At 36.1% G+C, this 24,639-nt stretch overlaps 1 protein-coding gene across 2 annotated transcripts; it reads right to left on the reverse strand.

Annotated features, from left to right (window-relative positions):
- Nucleotides 1–761: 761 nt before the first annotated feature.
- Nucleotides 762–19,089, reverse strand: LOC120264656. Of its 2 annotated transcripts, none has more exons than XM_039272480.1 (14): nucleotides 18,906–19,089; nucleotides 17,739–17,820; nucleotides 17,166–17,269; nucleotides 16,850–16,976; nucleotides 15,353–15,447; nucleotides 8,612–8,735; nucleotides 7,268–7,348; nucleotides 4,710–4,808; nucleotides 3,662–3,820; nucleotides 3,508–3,571; nucleotides 3,368–3,435; nucleotides 2,283–2,321; nucleotides 1,502–1,609; nucleotides 762–1,392 (listed from the first exon to the last, which is right to left on the reverse strand). In XM_039272480.1, exons 1-14 carry the CDS (start codon nucleotides 18,941–18,943, stop codon nucleotides 979–981), a joined length of 1,602 nt encoding a protein of 533 aa, XP_039128414.1. In that variant the 5' UTR covers nucleotides 18,944–19,089; the 3' UTR covers nucleotides 762–978. The 2 variants fall into 2 exon arrangements, with proteins under 2 accessions (XP_039128414.1, XP_039128415.1); XM_039272481.1 differs by having other exon boundaries at nucleotides 3,368–3,426; nucleotides 18,906–19,088.
- Nucleotides 19,090–24,639: the final 5,550 nt, after the last annotated feature.

Consider the following 24,639-nt stretch of genomic DNA (forward strand, 5'->3'; position numbering starts at 1 on the left):
ATGTCAGGGAGTTTCACTCTTCTTCCTCCACACATAGTTGGAGAAATCTTATGTGTTTTAATTTTTCCTTTACTAATAGCCCAATTTTGCTTTCTGCTGCTGTGCTAAATGAAGAGATTTTGCTGGCAGTCATTGGGTTCCTAGTAGTTGATTATCAGGATAACTTTATTTGTGTGGGTTGCAGCAGCTATCCTGCAGGTTCGGTATTAGATGCATAGATCAAAGCTTTGAGTTTTGCCATACAGTGCTGTGCAAGCTGGGAGAAGCGCATCAAGGCTGTTCTTACATCAAATGTGGATTTGGTTAAAGCTGTTAACCATGGTTCCTTCTCAGAGGCTTGGAGACTGGACATGCAGATTATTGACATTATTGATCTCCTAGCTAATACGGGCAGTCCTAGATTGACTAAGATTCCTAAAGGCTGGAACCAGATCGTGTCCTCAATTGCAATTTATGGGCTGATTCATCATGAGATTTCTTTGTTTCCTCAGGGTAGGGATTTGCCCAGTTGGCTCATGAATAGTCTTAGACGTAATGGTGTTAATTGCTAACCCTTCTGCCTAAATGTATTTTTTTGGTTTTAGTTTTAATTTTTTATTTTTTCTGTGTATTTTGCCTATTGTTTTTGTCTTTTGGTTTGTAATTGTTAACTCTGTAAACCTTAAACCTTTTTTGTTTTATTAATAAAATAGCTCCAAGAGCTCTTTCTCTAAAATTAAAAAAAAACAAAAAAAAAAGAGAATCAAGTGACTCTACACACATATCAATGATATTTGATTCCAAGTGCAAAAACAAATATTGTGCATTGTAAAATCAATGGATTGCTTTAACTGCAACAGAAAAGATTATATTCCAAACTGCCACCAAACACATTGGAAGGGGAGAAAAGCTATATGCACACTTCTGTACAAACAATGCATTCACAACTCCAACAACCTGGAGCATGAGATTCAGTAAAGGTCAACAACCCTCGAGAATTCATCGGTTGTTCTTGAAGAAGCTGAGACGCCATCTTTGTGCCAATCCATCCAATACATTTAATGAAGGACCCTTCTCCACCACCAATCTTGCTTGCGTGCCGGCTTCTGTGTCAGCGTCTTGTGCTGAGGAGTTGTGATCCACTGAGCTAGAGTTACTGTTTGATTGGCTCTCATGACCGGAAGAGTTCTTTTTAGCTGCTGGATCATCAGAGTATGATATCGGAACCGATTTTGATAGATCTGCAGATGACTCTGAGTCAGTGCTTGGAGAGATGGAACTTCCTGCAGTGGAAGCTTCGGCTGGTGTGCTTGATTGAACAAGTAGCGACTGCTCGACTTTGGGCTGCATTTCTTCTTGAGGGTGCAAAGCTTCCATTTCCTTTATGGATTGCATGATGGCTTCCATAAGCATCTGCGATAAATACGGTGAATTAATAACTTGATTGAATAAGGGACGCTATGTGATTTCTATTGACAAAAAATTCAGAACAATGCCATTGAAAAAATAGAAAAAAGCTCACCCTTTCCTCATCTTCAATGCTGGATGGTACATCTGATAAGCCATCGAGGCCATCAAATGAATACTCGGCGTATGCATCATCTGTTTTGGTTCCATCTTGATGGCTAGGCTGACAACATTAGAATGTAGTGAGTATTAAAAAGCTTAGAAAATGATATTCAATAGTCAATTTCAGTAAGATTCTTCAGCAACAAGAGAGGAACTAACAGAACAATTGATTCATGGAGCTTTTTCATTGAAAAGGATATAACTCAAAGAGTAGATATTGTTGTGATAATTTTAGCATGGTTCAAAATCTGCTACTACTGGTGACCATCTCCAAGCAGCATTCATCGGGAGAAGGCCTAAAACAACCTCTCATTTAGAATAGAAACTTGAGGAGTTTTCTGTTTGGACTAGGCAGCTAAAACTAAACAGGTACAAAGACTATAGGTGGAAATTAGAGAGGAAAAAAATCTAGCAAATCAGCTTGAAGCAAAGAGACGCACATAGGCAGTAACCATATAAAGTCATGAGCAAATAACAACAACAACAACAACAACCTCTCATTTAGAATATAGACACTTTAGAAGTTTTCTGTTTGGACTTAGGCATCTAAAAATAAACAAGTACAAAGACTAACAGGTGGAAACAAATTAGCCAGTCAGCTTGTTAGCAACGAGACGCAAATAGGCAATAGTCATATAATGTCATGAGTAAACAACAACAACAATAATAAATCAGAAGATAAAAAATACCAGAATAAGGCATAGAAAATGTATGAAAATAAGCAAAGTGGATACCTCTCCAAATTGTTTTCCTTGTGAAATATCAGGAGGAACCTGCATAGTGGTGCAAACAAAAACAGCTTTCATAACAATACTCAGATGTGCCTCAATAATTTTAATGTTGTCCTAGGTGTCAACTTGTACCGAAAGGATTGGAACAGAACAAAAAGCGAAGGCTCTGTGCGAGTACAGAAACCAATAGATCAATTTTCTAGCTATTAATTTGGGCTTTTAGATTTATAGATGTGAAAAAAGATGAACAATATTTCATTGCTGTTAAGATCTGCAGAATTCCTAAGGATAATCATAGGTCCAAAACTTGTTAACCTTGTAAATGATTCAATGTTAAGTGTATGTTGATATATATTTAAATATTATAAACTGGGAACATCATTTTGAAGCAAATAGGGTTAGCAACAGGTTTTATTAAACATACGACTCTAAGAAGATGTTACAGTGCATAATGGGCCACATAGACAAAGTATGGATTCTCTAACAGACTACATTAAAATTATTAGAAACATATCAAAAACACTAGAGCTATTTGAGAATAGCTCAATGGAAATTTTCGACAATACATTCATAGTGAAGGTAAAACTATGTCATGAATCTTGATAAACATAGTAGTCCTGAATGAAGTACAATAAATCATGCCACTAAAGGATAAACATATAAATGACCTTCAACCATTATTTCGGTAGCATCACAGGCTATAGAAAAGAGGCAACAAGTGAAAAAAAAATAAAGATTAAGATATTTAAGTTACTAAAACTTGGAAAATCTATATTCAATACGCAATCACCCAAGAGTTCCACATACATCCATAGACATAATAACTGTTAAGAAATTACATAGCCTAAGCAAAACCAACTTGTGTTGGGTATGCATTGAGACATCTGAAACTTCAATCTTCATGGATCTTCTAGTTACAGTTCATATTGTTAAACTAAATCCCAAACATCTCAAGTGCATCTTAGTTACGGTCCTCATTTCAACATAAGAAATATACAAAAAAGCAGAGTAAAAATTTATCCTGTTTTCTACTCTCTAAGCATAAGAACTTAGCTAACTGTTAATAGTTGATAAGAACTACCACTAACCTCTGTCCGACTCATAGGTCTTTTAGAACGTAACTGACGGATAGCATCTTCTGTCCTTGCTGAAAGTTCTGAAAGTCATTAAACAATGGTTCTATAGAAAAACAAGAAGATAAAATAGGTCCATCATTTCTCAGTCTTACCTGAAGATGGTCCAGTGCCATTGCAACTGCTGTACTCCACTTCATGCACTGTGGCCCAACTATCCTGCATCAGGAACAATCATGGGCTAATCAATCAGAACCAACCATATACCTTTTATCAAACTTGCTGATAGCTCATACAAACTTGTCTTACCTTGTCAAAGAACTCATGCATTGCATGATAGTCATGTTCATCAAAGACATCAGACGGGGGGTTCAGTACATTGTGGAAAAATATGGTGATAGAATCAAAGTAGAACTGTGGACGAGGGGAATTGTGATCTCCATCAAATTTGATGACATTCTTGTCCCCCTACAATTATAGATTGAGTAAAATGTTAAGGTCAGTAGCTCAAGGTACACTTCGAAGGTAACATATCGTGTTACCTGCAGTAAAATAGAAAAGATTTTTAAGTCAAATTTATCTAACAGACCACATCACAGGGTTGAAGCGATTTCTGGTATGGAAGCGAACAAGTGCCAATGAGACAATGACACATTTTACATGTCAACTATCAAAAGACAGTTTGAGATGATACGATTTTTACTGGGGAATTAATAAAAAAAAACTACAGAGGATGACTCCAGCTGATCCGAGGATGACTCTGGATGACTCCAGCTGATCCACCATCAATAATTTTCACATGCTATAACCTTCTTTGACCTCCTTATCTCTCCTCTCCATATGCAAAATTAAACTACTTATAGTCTCTTTGAAAATTGGAAATACATAAAGTGAATTAATTGCTTGAGAGGTTGACCATGTGTTGCAAATTTGCAATTGATGCTTCATTAACTGCCTACTGTGGCCCAAGCCCAACCTAAACTAAATTTAGTCTTAAAATGTTCTACAGGTGAATGAAATTGCAATTGACCATATTCATTAGTGTTGTACAAACAGGATGTAATGCATATAGGTAACCTTATACAGTTGAAATTTACAATAGATTTGGATGAAAATAAATTTCCACCTGCCACATGGAACGGAGTATTTTAGCCAAGAAGTGCCATTTTAAAGGCTAAAATCATCTAAAAACAATAAGAATTTATACTAAGGAAGTGCACATTAAAATGCAGTTATTCTGTCAACCAAGGTTCATAATGAGGCAACTAAAAGAAGCCCTAATGGAAATCGAGCAGTTATGATAATACAGACACACTGCAATGTTGCACCCACTCACAAACAAAAGGAGAAGACTTACTGCATAAGACTCAAATATCCGGTCAGAATGATGTGGCCTTATGAAGTCATCATCAGTAGCATGTCCAAGTAAAACTGGGACAAAACAACATTTTGCCACCTATGAACCATGAGAAAAATGATGTTTAAAATTTAGTTCACACAGTAATGAGAAGATTAAATCAAACAATGAAAAGTAACCAAAATATCCATGTCCAAGAAAAAGCAATATAGATGTCAGGGAATCAGGGTATACATGGCCCTTGAATCAGTTTTGAAATATTTAAATAAATAGCATAAACGAAAAGAGCATAAGAAAAGATTATGCCTATCCATGCTTAGAGAGAGAGAGCGGGCGAGAGAGAGGACTTTAACACAATACAACAAGCCTATGACTCGAGAGCATCGACAGAAGAAAGATTAGAAAAGACTTTAACATCATCGACTAGTATTTATAATTGGTACAAAGTCAGTTGGACCCTCCGAACCAGAGTTTTTGATCATATAATGGCACACTGTGCTCTGACCTATAAGTAGCACATGATTATATCAGTACAACTAGCATTTTGACAAGGTGCTATGCTATTATGCCTCAAAACTGATTTGAGGTTTTGGTAATCAATTAGGAGATCATTCATGTCAATATAAATTTATATAACTTTTGCAATTTAATTCACTGTACCCTTTATAGTAATAATGAATTTCTATAATTTGGCGCATAGTTCGTAGGAAAACTCTACTGTTAGTCTATTGATGGTCTTCATATATGTAAGCCCAAATCATGATTGCAAATGCCTGTTTAATTATTGTCCTTTTATAGACCTGCTCTCACCTAATGGCAACTGATCTGTCAGTGACCTGTTAAGAGATACAATTCTTCATGATTATTGTATCATCATGGACCAATAAATAGCTCTACAGGGAAGCGCATTTAAGGTCTCCTTTCTTTTACATCCTTCATTGCAGAGAGTAACAAACAAACAGTAGACTGGTCTAATCTTCCCACATCACATCCCTTGTACCATTGATTAGCATAAAGTCTCAAATAAAGCAAGGAAGCCTTACAGTTTGCTATTATCAAACTACCACAAACAAGAAAGGCTTTGTGCCCAACCCTTGTGTCCTACTTCCATTCAAAAAAAAAAAGATACTGATCTCCTCCAGAGCACCCAAATGGACAGATCCTTGCTCTTGGTAGTCGGTGGTTAATTTTGCAGGGTACAAGTCCATTAATTTCTCCTTTATGCCCTTGCCCACCATAAAAATTATAGGAGATAGATATAAATAAATATGTGATATCACAACCAACAAGTGGCGTGCAGTTAGGTGGCGTGCAGTTGTGATTGGACTAAATCAGAATGAGTTGGAATACGATTTTTCAAATTTGAATTTGTATTGGCAGGAAAAGAGCATCCCAAGTTAATCCAAATTAAAATTATTCAGATTTATTCCCCAGTCAAGATGAAATTGAGTTTTATATTTTTAAACAAAATTTTATGGATGATGGTCCAATAATGGGACACATCCAAATCAAACAATAATCTGTCAATATCAAACTTAGCCCAAATTGGGAACATCAGATTTATTCAAGAACAAAAGAAATTGCAAAACTATCTTCTTTGCTTGCAAGTTGCAAGGTGAGAACAAAGTCAGACATATAGTGAACTACCAAAACCAACAGCAGGTGAAGCAAGTGCTACAATGAAACTTTGGCAAATAAAGCAAATACTAGAATTTTAATAAGAATTGTACTGTGAAAGAAGCAAAATGCACCAGGATTTATTCCATCGTTCTTCAATCCATGTGAGTATATTTAACAAAGCATCATAGAATGTTGGAGTTAAAAATGGAAATCAAACTGAGTTACATCTCAACCAGATTTTATAGAGCCAATGTCAACTGGATTCCAGTTTTGATGATAACTCAAACCTCAATTCTTGCTAGATTTTGTATGTATATGGAACTTAATAATAAGATTGGTTAAGTTTCCTAAGCAACAGATAAATCACATGACATATCAAGACACAAAACTTAGGCAGAAAGCTTACTTTAGAGTTGTTTAGCATACCTGTATAGAAAAAAAAAAGGAAAAAAAGAAAAGAAAAGAAAAGAGAAAAGAAATAGGAAAGAATCACTGGCATGAAGAGAAAAATAGCACATGCACAAGATTAGTCATTACGATGTACCAATGATGATGCCTAAAATAAGGAAGCATGCCTAACCATCAAAACAGGGCACATTTCAGTTCACAGGAAGCAAGAAAGGAAAATGTCCACTATGCTAAAATACTTTGTGACCCTGTGATTTAATGTTTATGTTGCTTCAGAAAGCTAAAAATGCAGGAACTATTAGTGGGACGATGGCCACAGTCAAACTAGGCAATCACTCTCAAGCTTCATTCTAACTTCAGGAGATGCGTATAAACTTGCCCTTCAGTTTATTTGTAAGAAAATGCATATAATGGCAAGGACACCAAAAAAATGATGATTCCTTGTTTTCTAAATCATACTGGATAAAAGGCAATTCAAATGTAAGTAAATCTAATTTTATATCAAAAATTGTTGAAGTTGGAAGAAGAACCTGAATGGTGTCAAGATCCATAATGTCAAAGTTAGCCTTCTTTTTGATAGCCTTGCGCATGTGCTGAATAGCGAGCTTAACCTAAAATAAAATAATGTCAAATTTAACGCAAACCAAGGAAACTACAAAGCAAATTCTACCACATGTAATTGAAGCTAGAACTAAGCCATGAGTTAAACTTCTCATTAGAAAGGCAGAACATTTTGAAGTCATGCCTTAGCTATATTGGTGAAGTAATCATTAATCAATTTGTTGTTTCTATTTTGAGTTATTTTTTCATATCTTATTTTGAATGTGTTAAGAATAAGTTTATACTTTTAGATAGAGTCATTAGAATAAATTGTCCTCTAGACAGGATTTAAATCCTTCAATCCAAGACCTGCTGCTCTGTTCAAAACTTCAGAGGTTGGAGTTATATGAAAAGAAAATAAAATAAAATCCGCTTGCTTCCAGACAGTGTTCAAGAACACTAATCCAAGTCAACATCAATGAGAGACTATCCATATTTTATCTCATATACATTTCCATCCCTAAATTCTCGAAGTTCCTTTCATAACTGTTCAGACTGGCAAATTTTAGATTAAAAGTTCAGCAAACTAAATTCACAAATTTTCAATTCTGTGAATCGGCCGCATCATATAGTTACAGGACTAAAGTTACAGATAATTCAACATTCAAAAGAAGCAAACCACAAATTTCAAAATTCACTCTCAATTTTTTGCTAAATTAAAATCAAGCATTCAAATCAACTTGCTTGATAAATAACTATAAAGGTTCACAACCACGATATATTTCAATCCTTTCTAGCAATTCCACCAATTCACTTAATGTTGGGTACCTCTTCATAAATTAAAACACAACTCAAACTATTTAATTCCTTTGGTTCATTAGGCTATCATAAATGATCCAAATTAGTTCAACAGAGTCATTAGTACAAATATCATAATTTGCCTCCAATAAGGATGTCAGGCAATTACATTTCAGGATAGACTGCAATTTTCTCATCTACAATTTTGTAATTCACATACCATCTAAGAGAATTTTTAATCCATAACATAATTATAACCTCATCATGTTGTCAACTTTCCTAACAAATATGGCACCATAAACCTACTGGTGGATAACAGTTATATCTCATACTCCATACCAGAATTGAAAAAGATTATTAAGTTAATTGGGAAAGGATTAAAACTTGGCAGCCTAGTACCCCTTTTGTTGCATGTATCACTTAACTTCCTATTCCAAAGATGCGCATTGTACAGAGTATGATACTTGATTAAACAAAATGTAGACAATCATTGCAAGACACTGTCAAGTTAAATATCAAAAAAGGTTACGCCTTACAGTAAATTTTGGTAGCGGGTATTTGTAGGTGTCCACAAGTTCCATCATCAAGTCCACCAAAATAGAAAATGGACTATCAAGAACCATTCCAGCAACAGATGGATCTTCAGCCGCATACATCAAGCTGTAACCAACAAGCAGCACATGAAACCAAAATAAATAAAACAAATTGTGCCAAGACATAACAAAATATACATAATTATTTTACTGCATTTTATTCACTCAGGCAATGCATACACATAAACAATGCTATGACAAAAATATATTTCAAATGCAAACCGCACCACTCAGATTTTAGTCTGTCATCTCAAGTAACTTCATTGTATAAATTCTTTATAAAATGAGGTTGATCCTCAAAGAAAAACTACAGGCTTTAAGTACATCTGCTAAAGAAATAAAAGTGCTGCTTGATTCACATTCAAATATGTTAAAGAGCCCATTACTATATAGCCCATTTTAGCCTTTTACTTCTTGTGTCTATATATACTTGTATACATCACTACATGAAGATAACTCTTCATCTCATTCTTCCTCTCTTCATTCTCTCTATATTCCATATAGCCTTATTCTAACATGGTATCAGAGAGGGTTTAGAAATTTTAACTCCGGTCATCTTCGCCGGTCATCATCGTCATCTTCTCCGGTCATCTCCGCCGGCCTCCGTCAAGTTGTTGGCCTCCCTCAAGACGCCGACCTTTCTCTTTCTCACCGGTCATCATCGTCATCTTCTCCGGTCATCTACGCCGGCCTCCGTCAAGTCATCGGTATTTTCCCATCCTAAAGTTGTCGGCCTCTCTCAAGTCGCCGCCGGTCTTCTCCTTCCTCAAGTTGCCGCCGGTCCTCTTCTCCTTCTTCAAAGCACCGACATACGGATGACAGATACTGATGATGTGCAGCGATGCAAGCACACGATGATAGCGTCAGTGATGATGTGCACGCGATCACAACACGCAGTGACAACACGAGTGATGTGCACATTACCGACATACTGATGACACACGGTGGCGGACATGCTGATGATGCACGCGATCGACACTACGATGATGTGCACATTACCGACATACGATGATGACGACCTGCGTGATGTGCACATTACCGACACGCAGTGACAGCATACGATGATATGCATCGTCATCGACATACTGATGACAGATGCACGATGATGATGCGCAGATACCGACATACTGATACATGATACGATAACATACAAAAGCGATAATGGTGCGCAGTGTTTAAAAAAAATAAATAAATAAAAAATGTCGATCCCAGTTCAGTCCTCTGACCCTGTTATTGCCAGTGGTGCTCTTCCTCACATCGACATTAGACTTAACTGTCAAAATTATCGTGAGTGGGCATTTTCAGTACGCATGCTCTTGCGATCAATTGGTCTAGCCTCTCATCTACTTGACGATCCTCCTGATGAGGCAACGACTGCTACAGCTAGTGTCAAGGCTTGGCGGGTTGCCGATGATCGTGTCATGGCTATCTTGTGCATGAGTACTGATGTTTCCATCAGGATGAGCTTTATTGATCATTTATCAGCAAAAGAAATTTGGGACTATCTTCAACAACGTTATCTACACACCAGTGAGGCACTCCGATTCTCCCTACTACAAAACCTGCATAGTTTTCAACAACAGGATCTATCAGTGGAGGAATTCTACACGGTATTCACTCGTGTATCTGGTCAATTGGATGCTATGGTGCCAAAGGGATGCTCTGGTTGCAAGAATTGTGCTGCAAAAGAAAAACATGAGCAACAAAACCTCATGTTTCAGTTTGTGATGCGCCTTCGCTCCGAGTTTGAGCCCGTACGGGTTCAGCTTCTTGGACGTAATCCTCTTCCGACCTTTACTGAAGCGCTTGCCGCCTTGATTGCTGAGGAGACACGTCTTCGTGCTCTTGCTGCTACTCCAGTGACCTCACACTGTTTTGGCAGCTTCTCATCGGCCTGCGGTGATTAAGGGTCCTTCTGTTGACTCTATCATCTGCACCTATTGCAAGAAGACAGGTCATCGTGCTCAGCACTGCTTCAAGTTGCATCCTGAGCAGCTTGCTGAGTTTTGGATCAGGCACTCCTCTGGATCTCGTCGCGGAGTTGCTCCTGGAGCTTCTTCTGATCCTCCCGTCCGTACATCTGGATCCGCTGCCTCAATGTCAGCCTCAGGTACTACTACTTCCTCTTGGGTCTTAGACTCAGGGGCTTCTTTTTACATGACCTCCGATGATTCTCGACTTTTCATCCCCGCAAACTCGCTCCCCGATGGTATATATATTCGGGACCCGTGATGGAACTTCTTGTTCATGCTTTCACATCGAGGGATTCTTTCTACTTCTCGATTCATCGCTCTCGATGTGTCCCTCGCTCCTCACTGCCTATGAATCTTATGTCCGTTGGTCGACCTACCAACCTTCACCTGCTTTTGTTGGGTTTGATGATTCTTCTTGCTATGTGCAGGACCGTCGGACCAAAGCTGTGTTTGGTACTGGCCATCGCCATAGTGGTTCTCACGGACTCTACGTTCTAGATCGTCTTTCTCTTCCTCTTCCTTCTACCATGCCTACGCTATCCACAGATCCTGCTTCTACGATCCATGTTCAGGGATCTGCTTTTCCTGCTTCTGCTACCTTTCCACAGTGGCATCATCGCCTAGGTCATCTATGTGGCTCACGTTTGTCCTCCTTAGTTCATCAAGGTATCCTGGGTCCTGTGTCTATTGATGTTGGTTTTCATTGTTCGGGTTGTAAGCTTGGCAAGCAAGTACATCCGCCATATTCGCAAGAATCTCTAAGTCTAGTCGTCTTTTTTTGATTTAGTTCATTCCGATGTTTGGGGTCCCTGCGCCTTTTTACTTCCAAAGGTGGTCACAAGTATTATGTCATTTTTCATTGATGATTACTCTAGATATACCGGGTCTACTTCATGAAACATCGATCTCAATTGTTATCCATCTATCGATCGTTTGCTAGCATGGTTCACACTCGCCTTTTCTCGCCATTCGTATTTTTTCGCTCGATTACGGGGAGAGTATCCTGCTCACTGTTTTTCGTCAATTTCTCTCATCTGAGGGTACTCTTCCTCAACTTTCTTGTCCTAGTGCTCATCAGCAGAATGGGATTGCTAAACGTAAACATCGTCACATGATTGAGACTGCTCGGACTCTCCTAATTTCGTCTTTTTGTTCCCTCGCTTTTACTGGGTCGAGGCGCTTTCACGCAGACTTATCTCATTAACATGCAACCATCATCTTCTCTTCAGGGTAAATGTCCTGGAGAAATCTTGTTTGGCTCTCCTCCTCGTTATAATCATCTTCGGGTCTTTGGTTGTGTCTGTTATGTCTTACTTGCACCTCGTGGACGTACTAAGTTAACAGCTCAATCGATTGAGTGTCTTTTTTGGGTATAGTCTTGAACATAAGGGTTATCGTTGCTATGACCCTTCTGATTGTCGCATTCGCATATCTCGTGATGTCACTTTTGACGAGAGTCGTCCTTATTTCTACTCTTTAGCTACTCGACCTCCCTTTTCCTCTCCTTTCCCGTAATCTATTTCGCTTTCTTCGACTTTCACCTTTCGACTTAGTTCCTACTATAGAGTCTCCCTCGTTGTTCCTTCTTCATCTCTTGTTCCACCTTCGGATCCATCTTCCTCTATACTCGTCATCCCTCGCCTCCCCGACACCTTTCCTTTTCACTCATCGTCGTAGGGCCCTAAAGTTCCCCAAGATCCTCAACTCCCCTATTCCTGCTCCTTCCGATACTCCGGCCGGACTCATCGACGCAGTGCGTCGATGGTCTTTTACCCGCCTCAACGTCCCTCGGTATGACCTTCGTGATCGTAGTACTATTTCTGCACCTGACAGATATGGTTTTCCTATCATTTGATGCGGTATACGAGCCCAAAGACTTATCGGAGGCAGCCCAAGATCCATGAGTGGCGATTGACTATGTCCCGAGGAGCTTTCAGCTCTGGAAAAGACGGGCACTTGGGATCTTGTTCCTCTACCTGCTCACGCCACTCCAATTACATGCAAGTGGGTGTACAAGGTCAAGACAAAGTCTGATGGTTCAGTGGAACGCTATAAGGCTCGCCTCGTGGCTCGTGGTTTTCAGCAGGCACATGGTCGTGATTATGATGAGACTTTTGCTCCTGTGGCTCATCTGACTACAGTTCGCACTCTGATTGTTGTGGCTGTTGTTCGCTCTTGGACTATCTCTCAGATGGATGTGAAGAATGCTTTTCTTCACGGTGATTTACACGAGGAGGTATACATGCACCCACCCCCTGGCATTGAGACATCTAAAGGTTATGTTTGTCGCCTTCGTCGAGCTCTCTATGGTCTCAAGCAAGCTCCACGTGCTTGGTTTGAGCGATTTAGTTCTGTGGTGCGTGCAGCTGGTTTCTTGCCCAGTGATCATGATCCTGCATTATTCATCAATACCTCTCAGCGTGGTCGCACTTTGCTTTTTGCTTTATGTTGATGATATGTTGATTCATCGGTGACGATATGGAGTATATTGTTTTTGTGAAGCAACGCCTCAGCCAGCAGTTTATGATGTCTGATTTAGGACCTCTCACTAATTTTCTGGGGATTGAGGTGACTTCTACGGATGATGGTTACTATCTTTCTCAACATCGATATATTCGAGGACCTCATTATACGCCTCGGCCTTATCGATTCACTGACCTGCCGCCACACCCTATGGAGCTTCATGTTCGACTTCGACCTACGGATGGCACACCACTAGAGGATCCTTCTCGTTATCGTCATATTGTAGGGCGACCTTTGTCTATCTTCATCGCTACCAGGGCCGGATATTGCTCATGTTGTTCATGTGTTGAGCCAGTTCGTTAGTACTCCTACTTCCGTCCACTATGGCCATTTACTTCGCGTGTTGCGTTATCTAAGGGGGACAGCATCACGACGTCCATTTTATGCTCATTCTAGTCCGCTTCAGCTTCACGCTTACTCGGATTCCACTTGGGCGAGTGACCCTGTTGATCGCCAGTCCATCACTGGTTATTGCATTTTTCTTGGCACTTCTCTTCTTGCATGGAAGTCCAAGAAACAGACTGCAGTGTCACGTTCTAGTACTGAGGCAGAACTTCGGGCACTTGCTTCTACCACATCTGAAATTGTATGGCTTCGTTGGTTGCTGGCTAAATTTGGTGTCTCATGTGATACTCCCACTCTTCTTCTTTGTGACAACACTGGTGCTATACAAATTGCCAATGACCCCGTGAAGCATGAATTAACCAAGCATATTGGTGTTGATGCATTTTTCACACGTTCACATTGTCAGCAATCGACCATTGCTCTTTAGTATGTGCCGTCTGAGTCTCAAGTTGCTGATTTCTTCACCAAGGCCCAAACTCGAGAACAACATCGATTCCATCTTCTCAAACTCTGTGTCTCAGATCATCCTAATCCACCTTGAGTTTGAAGGGGGGTGTTAAAAAGCCCATTACTATATAGCTCATTTTAGCCTTTTACTTCTTGTGTCTATATATACTTGTATACATCACTACATGAAGATAACTCTTCATATCATTCTTCCTCTCTTCATTCTCTCTATATTCCATATAGCCTTATTCTAACAAAATACAATCCAAAATACACAAGAATACATCCAACACTGAAGCCTCAATTCATAATCCATTACAAGCTCTCTGCAACTAAGGTCCAGGATGAAGTACTAATATGCCTTTGTGAATTCTAGTGACATCTTAAATATACAAATTGTTCACTTCTGTCACATGATTGACAATTAATCAGAATTCTGGCAACATCATCTTGTCAGTTGTCACAAAAGCAATACGCCTATTATGGTGGGCAGAAAATGGAGATATCCAAGAAAGCAGACAGCAAGAACTTCAAGTTAATTCTAAATATCTTGCAACCTCTACAAACTGAATCAAGATAAAATGCCAAGGTAAGCATTTACCAATAATTCAAGTAATCAAAATGCAGAAAGAGAACAGCATTTCTTATGCTAAATTTAAAGCAAAGGAAGACAAATCAAATAATAATAATAATAATAATAAATTAGAACAAATATATTGCATGTTGAAGAATGTGAAGGAGATTTGCTTATTTCTCTATTTGTGAATCTACCTTCAAAAAATGATGGAGCTAGGGCAGAGTAGCTTAAAAGTATATTGCAAGGAAATTTTAGATAAACATTAACGAACCAACTATCATTATAGATAAGCCTTTCAAGTACCTCAACCACTTACTGGTTTATCAGGATAAAACAAATCATTCATATGAAATGCAAGGTGTCTAATTAACTACTGTCTAACCATCTTGATAAAGTCCTAGTTGACTACGCAATTGATTCTTTTTCAGAAAATCGCCAATAAAACATATTCAAATTTATTTCTCACAAAATTTTGATTCTAAAGTTTACCAAAGATCCTAATTTACATGCTCAAGTTACTCTAGTTTCTTAATTTATGAAATTGTCAATTTATCTAATGTTGCTGTATGCTAAGAGGTTGGAATTTATATTATTGGTAGGAGGGATTTTATATTTTCTTGTAAAAAATTAAAAAATAAATAAATAACTCTTTCAAAGCTAAATCTCCAGCCAGTAGCTTGGTGTTCAACTCCATATTGCTTAAATAATGCCTAACCGCCATAAAAACCTTGCACAATTGCATGCATAAATGCACACCCACAAGACTTGAGGCTTGAGGCCAAGTGCATGCAAAGAGCCAAAACAAGGATATGAGAAAACCTTGTAACAGCACCCATTGAGCGCCCCCACAATCCAATATATGAGACATTCCCATCAGATCTCAAATGATTGACAACAGCTCTGAGATCATCTTTCTGGAAAACAAAAACAGAAAAATGGTGCTATCAGCTGGGAGCCAGTAATTGATAAATTTTATATTGTAATGGTATTATATCTACAATTTTTATCCAGAGTATAACAAAAGCTTTTCATTCAACATATTCCATCCACCATAAGATTATGGACAGAAAACTGTATCATACAAACTAACCCAGATTGATAAAATAACTTCACACAGTAATCATTTTGATGAAAATTTCCCATATAATTAAACTGTTAAAGGGATAATGGTAGTACTTTTCTTAAAGTAAAGGCATTGGTAGCACTCTGATGGTCACATTGGTATAAAATCCTTCAAAATTTTATTTTAATAAAACCAAGATGACACCTAAATAATACCAGACAGCTCAAACTTGTAAGACAAGTTTAAAGATGCTGAACAATAGATTACATAGATGAAGATCATTATGAGACTTTCTATATAAAATATTGGATGTATGTTTATTTAAATTATGAAAGTTCAGCAAGTATGTGCTACCTAGAATTAGAAAAAAAATGGCTATTATGATAATGCTCCACAGACTAAATATAGTATTTAGTGAATGCGTAATATCTACAGCCACGGCTATTTCCATATTTGTTGCAGCTACTTTTAAACACCACACAGCAAACCAATATAGAGTTCATAGTTTGTCATCTGACATGCCCAATTAGACAACTGGACAAGGAACCTCAACAAAATTCCATGACAAGTTCATAGCAATATTTACTAATTGACAAAATACAGTATTAAGAGTTGAGTTTTTTTTTCTCGCCAAGGTACCTGACATGGATGACAGGAAAATTCACATATTCAATATTCACTTCTCTAATATATTTTAAACTAAAAACACTTATAAATCACAAGCTAGATTAATCCAATTCAAAAGTCAGTTGAGCTAAGCTATAGAGTATTTGGCAAAGGGGCTAATCACATGTAACACATTGATCCATCCAACTCAATGATCACTACAAAATAAGAGTGTGTCATTTCATAGGTAATCATACAGAGATGTTTTCCTAGTAATGTACATTTCATAAGGAAGTTGGTAATGACATGATTGTTTTCTAATTCAAAGTTTGAGCTCTTGTGCAAATTTCAGGAACACAAGGACATAAATCTTATAGCAGCCCTATTTTTAATGAGCAGATACTAAAATGATCAGTCACTGGGAGATGGTCAATTTGTTTGATGCTTCACATGATAAAGAAGCCTTTATGTGTACTAAAAGTAGATGACAAAAAATTTTCTTAAGTTGAAATTAAATAATCAGAGAAAATAATCGATGGTTGATGACCAGAAGTTCATAGACAATAACTGTAACGAGATGGCTAAACATCAAAGCATACCCAATTCCTAAATCTAACACAAGCTTTATAAATGGCCACAACACTTACTTCATACCACCCAAGGGTAACATGTTCTCCATCAGAGAGTCCAGACCCTGAAAAGTCAAGGGTGAAAACTGTGATGTTTGATGGTAGCAATATTATAGCAGCCTCACTAGCATCGGCCCTGCATCCACTGGATAAACAAACAAACTTTTAGTGAACAGAAGGATATTACAAGCATGTCAGGTCCAACATGTACAAAATAATTCTAGAAATAAACCACCTCTTGAAAATATAACAACTCAAATTAGATGTAGCTGTGCCAGTCATACTTAGGGAAAATATAGATAAGTTTAAACCTGTAATATCATTATTCACTCACCTATTTCCATGACAATATATAACACAAGGAAGTGGCTTTCCTTCTGGAATAGTGACAGGCATATAATGACTGCACTGAAGCTTGTGTCCTCGACTATTAACAATCTGCGACAATCCAAAAGTGTTAAGTGGCTCAATGTCATTAAAATAACATTATGAAAAGCCCACTGGCAAATACGACAAACTTATCATATTGTAACAGTCTAACAGATACAACCATCAGTCCACATATATATAGAAAGTATAGAACACAAAATGATTCCAGCACTTTACCAAAATAGAATGCCAGCAAGTTACAAAAGTAAACGACAAGAAACATGTTACCCTAGCTACAAGGAAGCCTCAATAAAATCTATCAAAATAACAATTTCTGACAAATGACATAATAACAAACACCTTACAATTTTGTCTGTGAGACACCATGAATCAAACAATATAACCCAATAAAAAAAGCCATGATATCAAAATCTTTCATCAACCAATCCAAAAACAATGCACTAGCCAGAACAAATAAAACACATAGGCAGAAGAGAAGAAGGCCTGAAATTATTCCATACTGTCAACAGAGCATTACCACCAAATCCTTCCTGTGAAACCAACGTCCCTTCAGCATAAATTCATCCTCCAGCAAATCATTCTTCGGGCTATAATCAGCTCTACATTTCAAAAAGATGCAAGTTGTTATGCCTTCAAGAAAATCAAGGTCAAAAAAAACAAATAAAGAATTAATGTTAAATACTACAGTGCTGAAATCAAAAGGCAACAGCCAAATGAAATTTCTGGTTTGCATGAATAAAGATAGGGGTATCAAGAATCAGTATTTGAGTATTATTTCCACACTGCACACTATGCCCATGATTAACCAGCACAAGCTGTTCCACAAATGCAGCACAGCATGTGTAACAATTTGCCCTGACCGCTAAGAATCAAACACATTGACAAATTTCTATCTGCAAGTAAACAAATTAATAATAATCATTAAAGTGTAATATCTATTTGTGATCTCAAAACATTCAAATCACACAATTTTCAAAAGGATTTCAAAATGTTACCAATAGCAAGGCTTCAAAAAATCAAGAGCTATACTTCAAAATGGTTTCAATAGTTCCACTGTGACATAATGACCCATGCCAGTTTGTAGAGCCACATGTCATGATGCTTAAAGCAGTATTCAAAACATGCCTACATATGTAAGGAACAGTGAAAGAACCGGAGCTACAAAAACCAAAAGAAGAGCATTAAATCAATCTGTGACCTGGTTAGCTGCCAATTAAGGTTGTCTTATAAGCTTCAAGCCTTCAACAACACAAATAACATATCCAAATAAGAAAATTTTCATTATTTCTTCACAGATCCAATCCCTCTCTCCATTATCTTTCTCAAAATCGCGTTCTCCACTAGAATCACATCCAGATATCCACTGTGACCTAGTTGGCTGCCAATTAATGTCATTTCATAACCTTCACCAATACCTACCCAAAAAAAATTCACATTTCCACAAATAAAAATTTTCACTGCCACTTACGACTGAATCAATCTGTCTTTCCATTATTTATCTCAGAATCTCTTTAACCACTAGAACCACATCCAAATACCCACAATTCCAATACCAAAACAAGAACCATCCCTTAATCATCCTATTCAAAACAACAACAACAACAACAACAAAAAATCCACCAAAAATAGAGCCAAGAACCAAAACCTAAAACAAAAAGGCAACAAACAAGCACAAAACCCATACCTCGGTGGTCGAATGATGAAATTGACGAGCTGCTCCATCTCCTGTAGGATAAAATCAGATCCCTAACAGCACAAATCAACGAATTCAAACCCTTTGATCTCCAATTCCAAAATCCAAACGAAACCCCGGATCAAAGACCCCTCTCTCTCTCTCTCTCTCTCTCTCTCTCTCTCGTCTCTTTTGGGGTCTCGGAAACGTCACCAAAAGAGAGAAACAAAGAGGTCTCGGCACGTGCGAGACATGAGGGAACGCACGTGAGTCCAGGGAGGTCAATGCGAGTCTAAGGTCTGCATCGAGATGGGTGGTCGTGGATCTCGAGGCAGATGTACGAAGATCGAGATGTGGAATGGAGAGTGATCATGACCGTTGGATGGTTTTTCGGCCGGCTTTGCTTGTCCGGAAGGCCTCGGCACGTGCGAGACACGCAGAAACGCACGTGAGTTGAGGGAGGTCATATCATATGGTCAATGTGAGTCTAACGTCTGCATCGAGATTGGTCTTCGTGGATCTCGAGGTAGATGTGCGGAGATCGAGTGATTGATTTCGTGATGTGGAACGGAGAGTGATCATGACCGTTGGATGGTTTCTCGCCGGCTTTGCAAGTCGTTCAATCCTTCTGGGAAGGCCAGCGTTGATTTGTAAGCAAATGACGAAATTACGCTCGTGCTGAAAGGGATGGCTTGAGCTTGTTTGTTGGTTATATCTGGAATTATGAGCCTCCGTACAAGTCTAGAACTCTTTGGACAATAATAAGTTAAAAAATCTAATGGGTTAAATTACTTAAAGGTCCGTGGGAATATTTTTATTTGTTCTATCAACTCTATCTAATTTTTAAAAAAAAATTTAATTAGGATTTTTTTCCTTGTGCGCACCCTGAAAATTCACTTAAATATAATACACACCTCTATTAAACCAAACCCCCCAAAAAACCGTATTATACTCCCTCCGTTCTTTATCCATATTTCTTTTTATCTGTCATTTTCTAATATTAAGAAGCATTATTATTTTTTTTAAATTACTTTTATTTTTTTATTCAACACCATTGTTGGAATTAAATATGAAAAAGAAATTTAAAGATATAAATTAGGAGTAATTTTGAAAAAAATAATTAATTTTTTATAAAATTTTGTGAAGTAATTGAATTTCTTGATACGTGAAATTCGATTAACCATGACAGATAAAAAAGAACAGCGGGAGTAATATTTATAATATATGATATATTAAATTAAGTTATTTTATTTTAAAATAACTTTTCATAAGCTATCTTATCTCATGTATATGAAAATTAATTTATTTACCTATTTTACTAATTCAATTTCTAAAATTAATATATTTTTACAATTGATAAAAATATTATTTTATCTTATTTTTATTTTTAATATAATAAATTTTTTTACTATAAATAGGAAGTTCAAACTAAGGTCAATCAAAAATCAATATCATTGAGATTGTATTCATGAAGAATAGTTTTTTTTAAGTATGTAACTATAATATGTCCTAACATTAATTATTAATATAATATCTTTTGTTTTATATAAATTATTAGTATTTTTTATAGCATGGAGGGATTCATGCAATAATGGAGATATAATAAAAGAAATCATTGGCAAAAAAAAATGTAAAATGTAGTCAAACCATTGTTTGACACCAAAGTGTAAAAGGGGAGGTCATGGGTTCAAATCCCTCCTCCGACAGTACTGTTCTCAGTACTGTTCATATATTGTTCATCCGGGATTTTTATACTATTATCATACTATACATATACTGTATATCCGAGTTCCAGTACTGTTCGGTACTGTTTATATTCATATAAAAAAGACGCTTATCGTCTATTATTCAAAAAAAAAAAATGTAAAATGTCTGAAATTTTGTTAAAAGGCAAATAAGTGCAACTCAAAAAGTCTGTTTTTTTTTTATTGGCCTACTTCATCTCTAATAATCTAGCAAGGGAAGTAAATGATTTAAGAACTATAAAACAATTTATAGAATTCATAGAAGTAAAAAAAAAAAATATTTCAAATAAATTATATATATATATTTATATATGTTGTGAAATTATGGAACTGGGTAGAGTAGAGTTGAAGTAAAAGTATTTGAAAATAATAACAATTTAGATAAGGGACACAGATTTTACTTGGAAAACCCCTAAATAAATTAGGATAAAAACCACTCGTAAATTAAAAGATTTCATTATAGTAAAAAATAGAAGTTATAATATTTCTATTAACAAGAAGAACAACAGCTTATTCTCTCCTGTAATAGAAGCAACAAAACCCCTTTAATTCTTCTTCTCACTATTTTTCTCCCATTTTCTCTCTCACCTTCACTCTCTTCGCAGCTGAATGGTGTATAAAAGCCTTCATGCTCTTGCCCTTTATAAGCAAAAGTGTGATGTGATTAAGGGTTAATTAACTCACCAACCCTTATTTAGGTGAGTTGTTATTTTGAACTTTGATTTGTAGCCACATGTTAGCCATCGATCCTCATGTGACCGGGCAAAAACGTAAGCAACATCAAATGGCAAAGTAGAAAGAATGGTGTGAAGATCTGATTGATTGTCAATCAAATCTTCACGTGGGAGAAATGTTAGTCAAACATTGTGGCTAACATGTGGCTAAAGTCAAAGTCAAGAATAGCAACTCACATAATTAAGGTTTGGTGAGTTAATTAACCCTTAATCACATCACACTCTTGCCTATAAAAGGGTAAGAGCATGAAGGCTTTCATGCACCATTCAGCTGAGAAAAGAGTGACGGTGTGAGAGAAAGTAGAAGAAAAATAGTGAGAAGAAGAATGAGAGAGTTTGTGATGCTTCTATTATAGAAGAGAATAAGTTGAGCTACTTCTATTACAGGAGGGAATAAGTTGTTTTTTCTTATTCCCTCCTGTAATAGAAGCAGCAGAAACACTCTAATTCTTCTTCTCACTATTTTTCTCTCACTTTTTCTCTTACCCTCACTCTCTTCTCAGCTGAATGGTGCATGAAAGTAGGAATGGGAGTGGGGCGGGGCGAGGCGGGTAATGGGATCCCCGTCCCCCATCCCCGCCTCCACGGGCGGGGATTCCCCGTTAAAAATTCCCCGTGGGGAAAAAAATCCTCCCCGCTCACTCCCCATGGGGATCCCCGCCCTCACGGGAATCCCCCGCCTCGCAAAAACATTAATATAAAAATTTTTCTATAAATAACTATAATATTTCTAATGCATTTATATTACACATGCTAAAGATGCTATATACAATTGAAAAATAAAAAAAATATAATGTATGATGAAAAAAATCTAGATCAAAATGGATATTTGAATAAAAAAATATAATGCTTATATGTAGCAACACATGGATATTTGAATAAAAAAATCTAGACAAATTACAATTACCTAATTATCCAATTCATTTAAATTAAATAAATAATTAGTTTTTATGAATATTAGAAATTTGAAAATTAGAAGTTTGAATTTTAATTTTGTAGATTTATTATATAATAATTTTATTAAAATAATTTAAGATTTTATTAAATAAATATGTTTTAATGAAATATATAAATTTAAATAGTTAATAAGTTGTATGAAATAATTGTGAGTTCCATAATAATAACTAAAAATATTAACAAATAAATATTTATTGATTATATATATATAATATTATGTTAATGTTGAAATAATGTTTAATAAGTATATTAAAAATATATAATATATTCTTTTGGGGAATCCCCGCGGGGATTCCCCACGGGGTTCCCCGCGGGGAGCTAGGTGGGGAGGAATTTTTCTCCGCTCCCCGCCCCGCGGGGGGGATGTTTCGGGGAATCCCCGCCCCGTCGGGGCGGGGCCCCGCGGGGAACGGGGATTCTCCGCCCCACCCCCATTCCTACATGAAAGCCTTCATGCTCTTACCCTTTTATAGACAAAAGTGTGATGTGATTAAGAGTACTTAACTAACTCACCAACCTTTCATTAGGTGAGTTGTTATTCTTGACTTTGATTTATAGCTACATGTTACCAACAATATTTTATTAACAAGATATATATACTTTTGATGGTAGTGCCTTAAGTTTTTTTTAAGCAAAACCAATGTTACTAGCAATTTGATCATACCATATTATGTATTCATACATTTATATATATGTAAGTAAAATAGTTGTTTGCCATGTGTCAAGCAATGAAAAATTATTTCCTTCAAATTTTATTTAACATATATAATATGTTTAATATTATAATTTATGTTGTAAACTAGTTTAAAGACCCGCGCTAATACTGCTGGTTGAATATATCAAAAAGAAAAATTGCAAAGATGGTGTAAATTTTGTAAAAAAAAAAACCATTGTTAATGTAATTTTTGTAAATCAATTTCAATATGGGAAGTATATTTTTCAGATGTGAAAGTTTGGAAAATATATTACTGGAATATGCTATATTTTTCATTTAATGATGAAAATGGCTTCATTTAGATACTTTAGCCAAAAACAAAAAAAAAACAAATCAAATCAAATCAAAATAAAAAATCATATATTAAGCTTTCCTCTTGGTTTTTATTTTCTTATTAACATAGAATGATGGAAGGATAATAAAAATGATCTTGATGCTCAAGAAGAAAAATGTCTAAAATGTATATAATTAAGAGATAAGAAACAAATATATTTTAAACTTCAATTTAAACCTTAAGGCAGAAGAAAGATAGGCATAAAACGACTTTAAGAATGTTATTTTAGATTAAATGAAGATGATTATGCTAATTTTATTCTTATATCTATATAATAGGTTTATGTTAACATTTTCATAATAATATTTTTTCCATTTTAATTTTTAGATATTAATAGATATGTATATATAGTTTACATATGGAATATATTCATGTGGAATATTCACAATATTCACGCATTCTATTGTTAATTTGTTATATTTTTTATATTTAAAAACATAGTAAAGTCTATAAGTAACAAAAACAACTATAATTATTTCCCTTTTTGATATTTGAAATAGTTTTTAACAATATGTAACAACCCAATAAAATAACTTTGGAAGTAAAAAAGTATTCTTTTATTGCAATAACTAAATATGACAAATAAAAGTTTGTAAAAATAATATCATCGGTGAAAGTAATTAAATAATTATTTTGAAAGATAATAATTTATTCATCTAATATTTTATATGTTGTTAAGTTGTATGTAATAATGTAATCGTGGAAGCATACCTTTCCTTTTGAGCTTGTAAACCTTGGTTAATTTGTCATTTTTTCAAAGCTTTATTATGTCCTATGCAAATTTCTTAAACCTAAAAAAGCTTAAAGCTTTATCTACACTATTGAAATTACTAAAGACATGCATAGCAATTATCTAGCCAAACATAGCATGACATAATTCTTTCACCTTCATCCTATTGAAGGATAAAATAACATTAATCATTATTACTGCATTGTAGGAAAAGCAATGATATCTTTTTATATGAATTTGAAAGTGTTATTCCATCTCATCTTTTTTCTCATAAGCAAGTGTTCATGCTCGTTCGGTTTTGCTTAGGTGTATTTCTTTGTTTCTTTGTTGTTGAGGCTTCAATGCATAGATCTAAAGGAATTTTCAATCTTTGATGATGATTCTAGTAGTTCAATTACTTTACACTTGTTGCTTGCTTCATCAATTTCTGATGTGGATTGCTCAGTTGGTCCTTCCATTACTAGTTGTACAAGTTTTTCCCCTTCAAGCTTTCTCCATGTAAAATAATAGATTTCGCATTGTAAATTTTGT

Source organism: Dioscorea cayenensis, chromosome 7 (genome assembly GCF_009730915.1).
Source record: "Dioscorea cayenensis subsp. rotundata cultivar TDr96_F1 chromosome 7, TDr96_F1_v2_PseudoChromosome.rev07_lg8_w22 25.fasta, whole genome shotgun sequence".
NCBI lineage: Eukaryota > Viridiplantae > Streptophyta > Magnoliopsida > Dioscoreales > Dioscoreaceae > Dioscorea > Dioscorea cayenensis.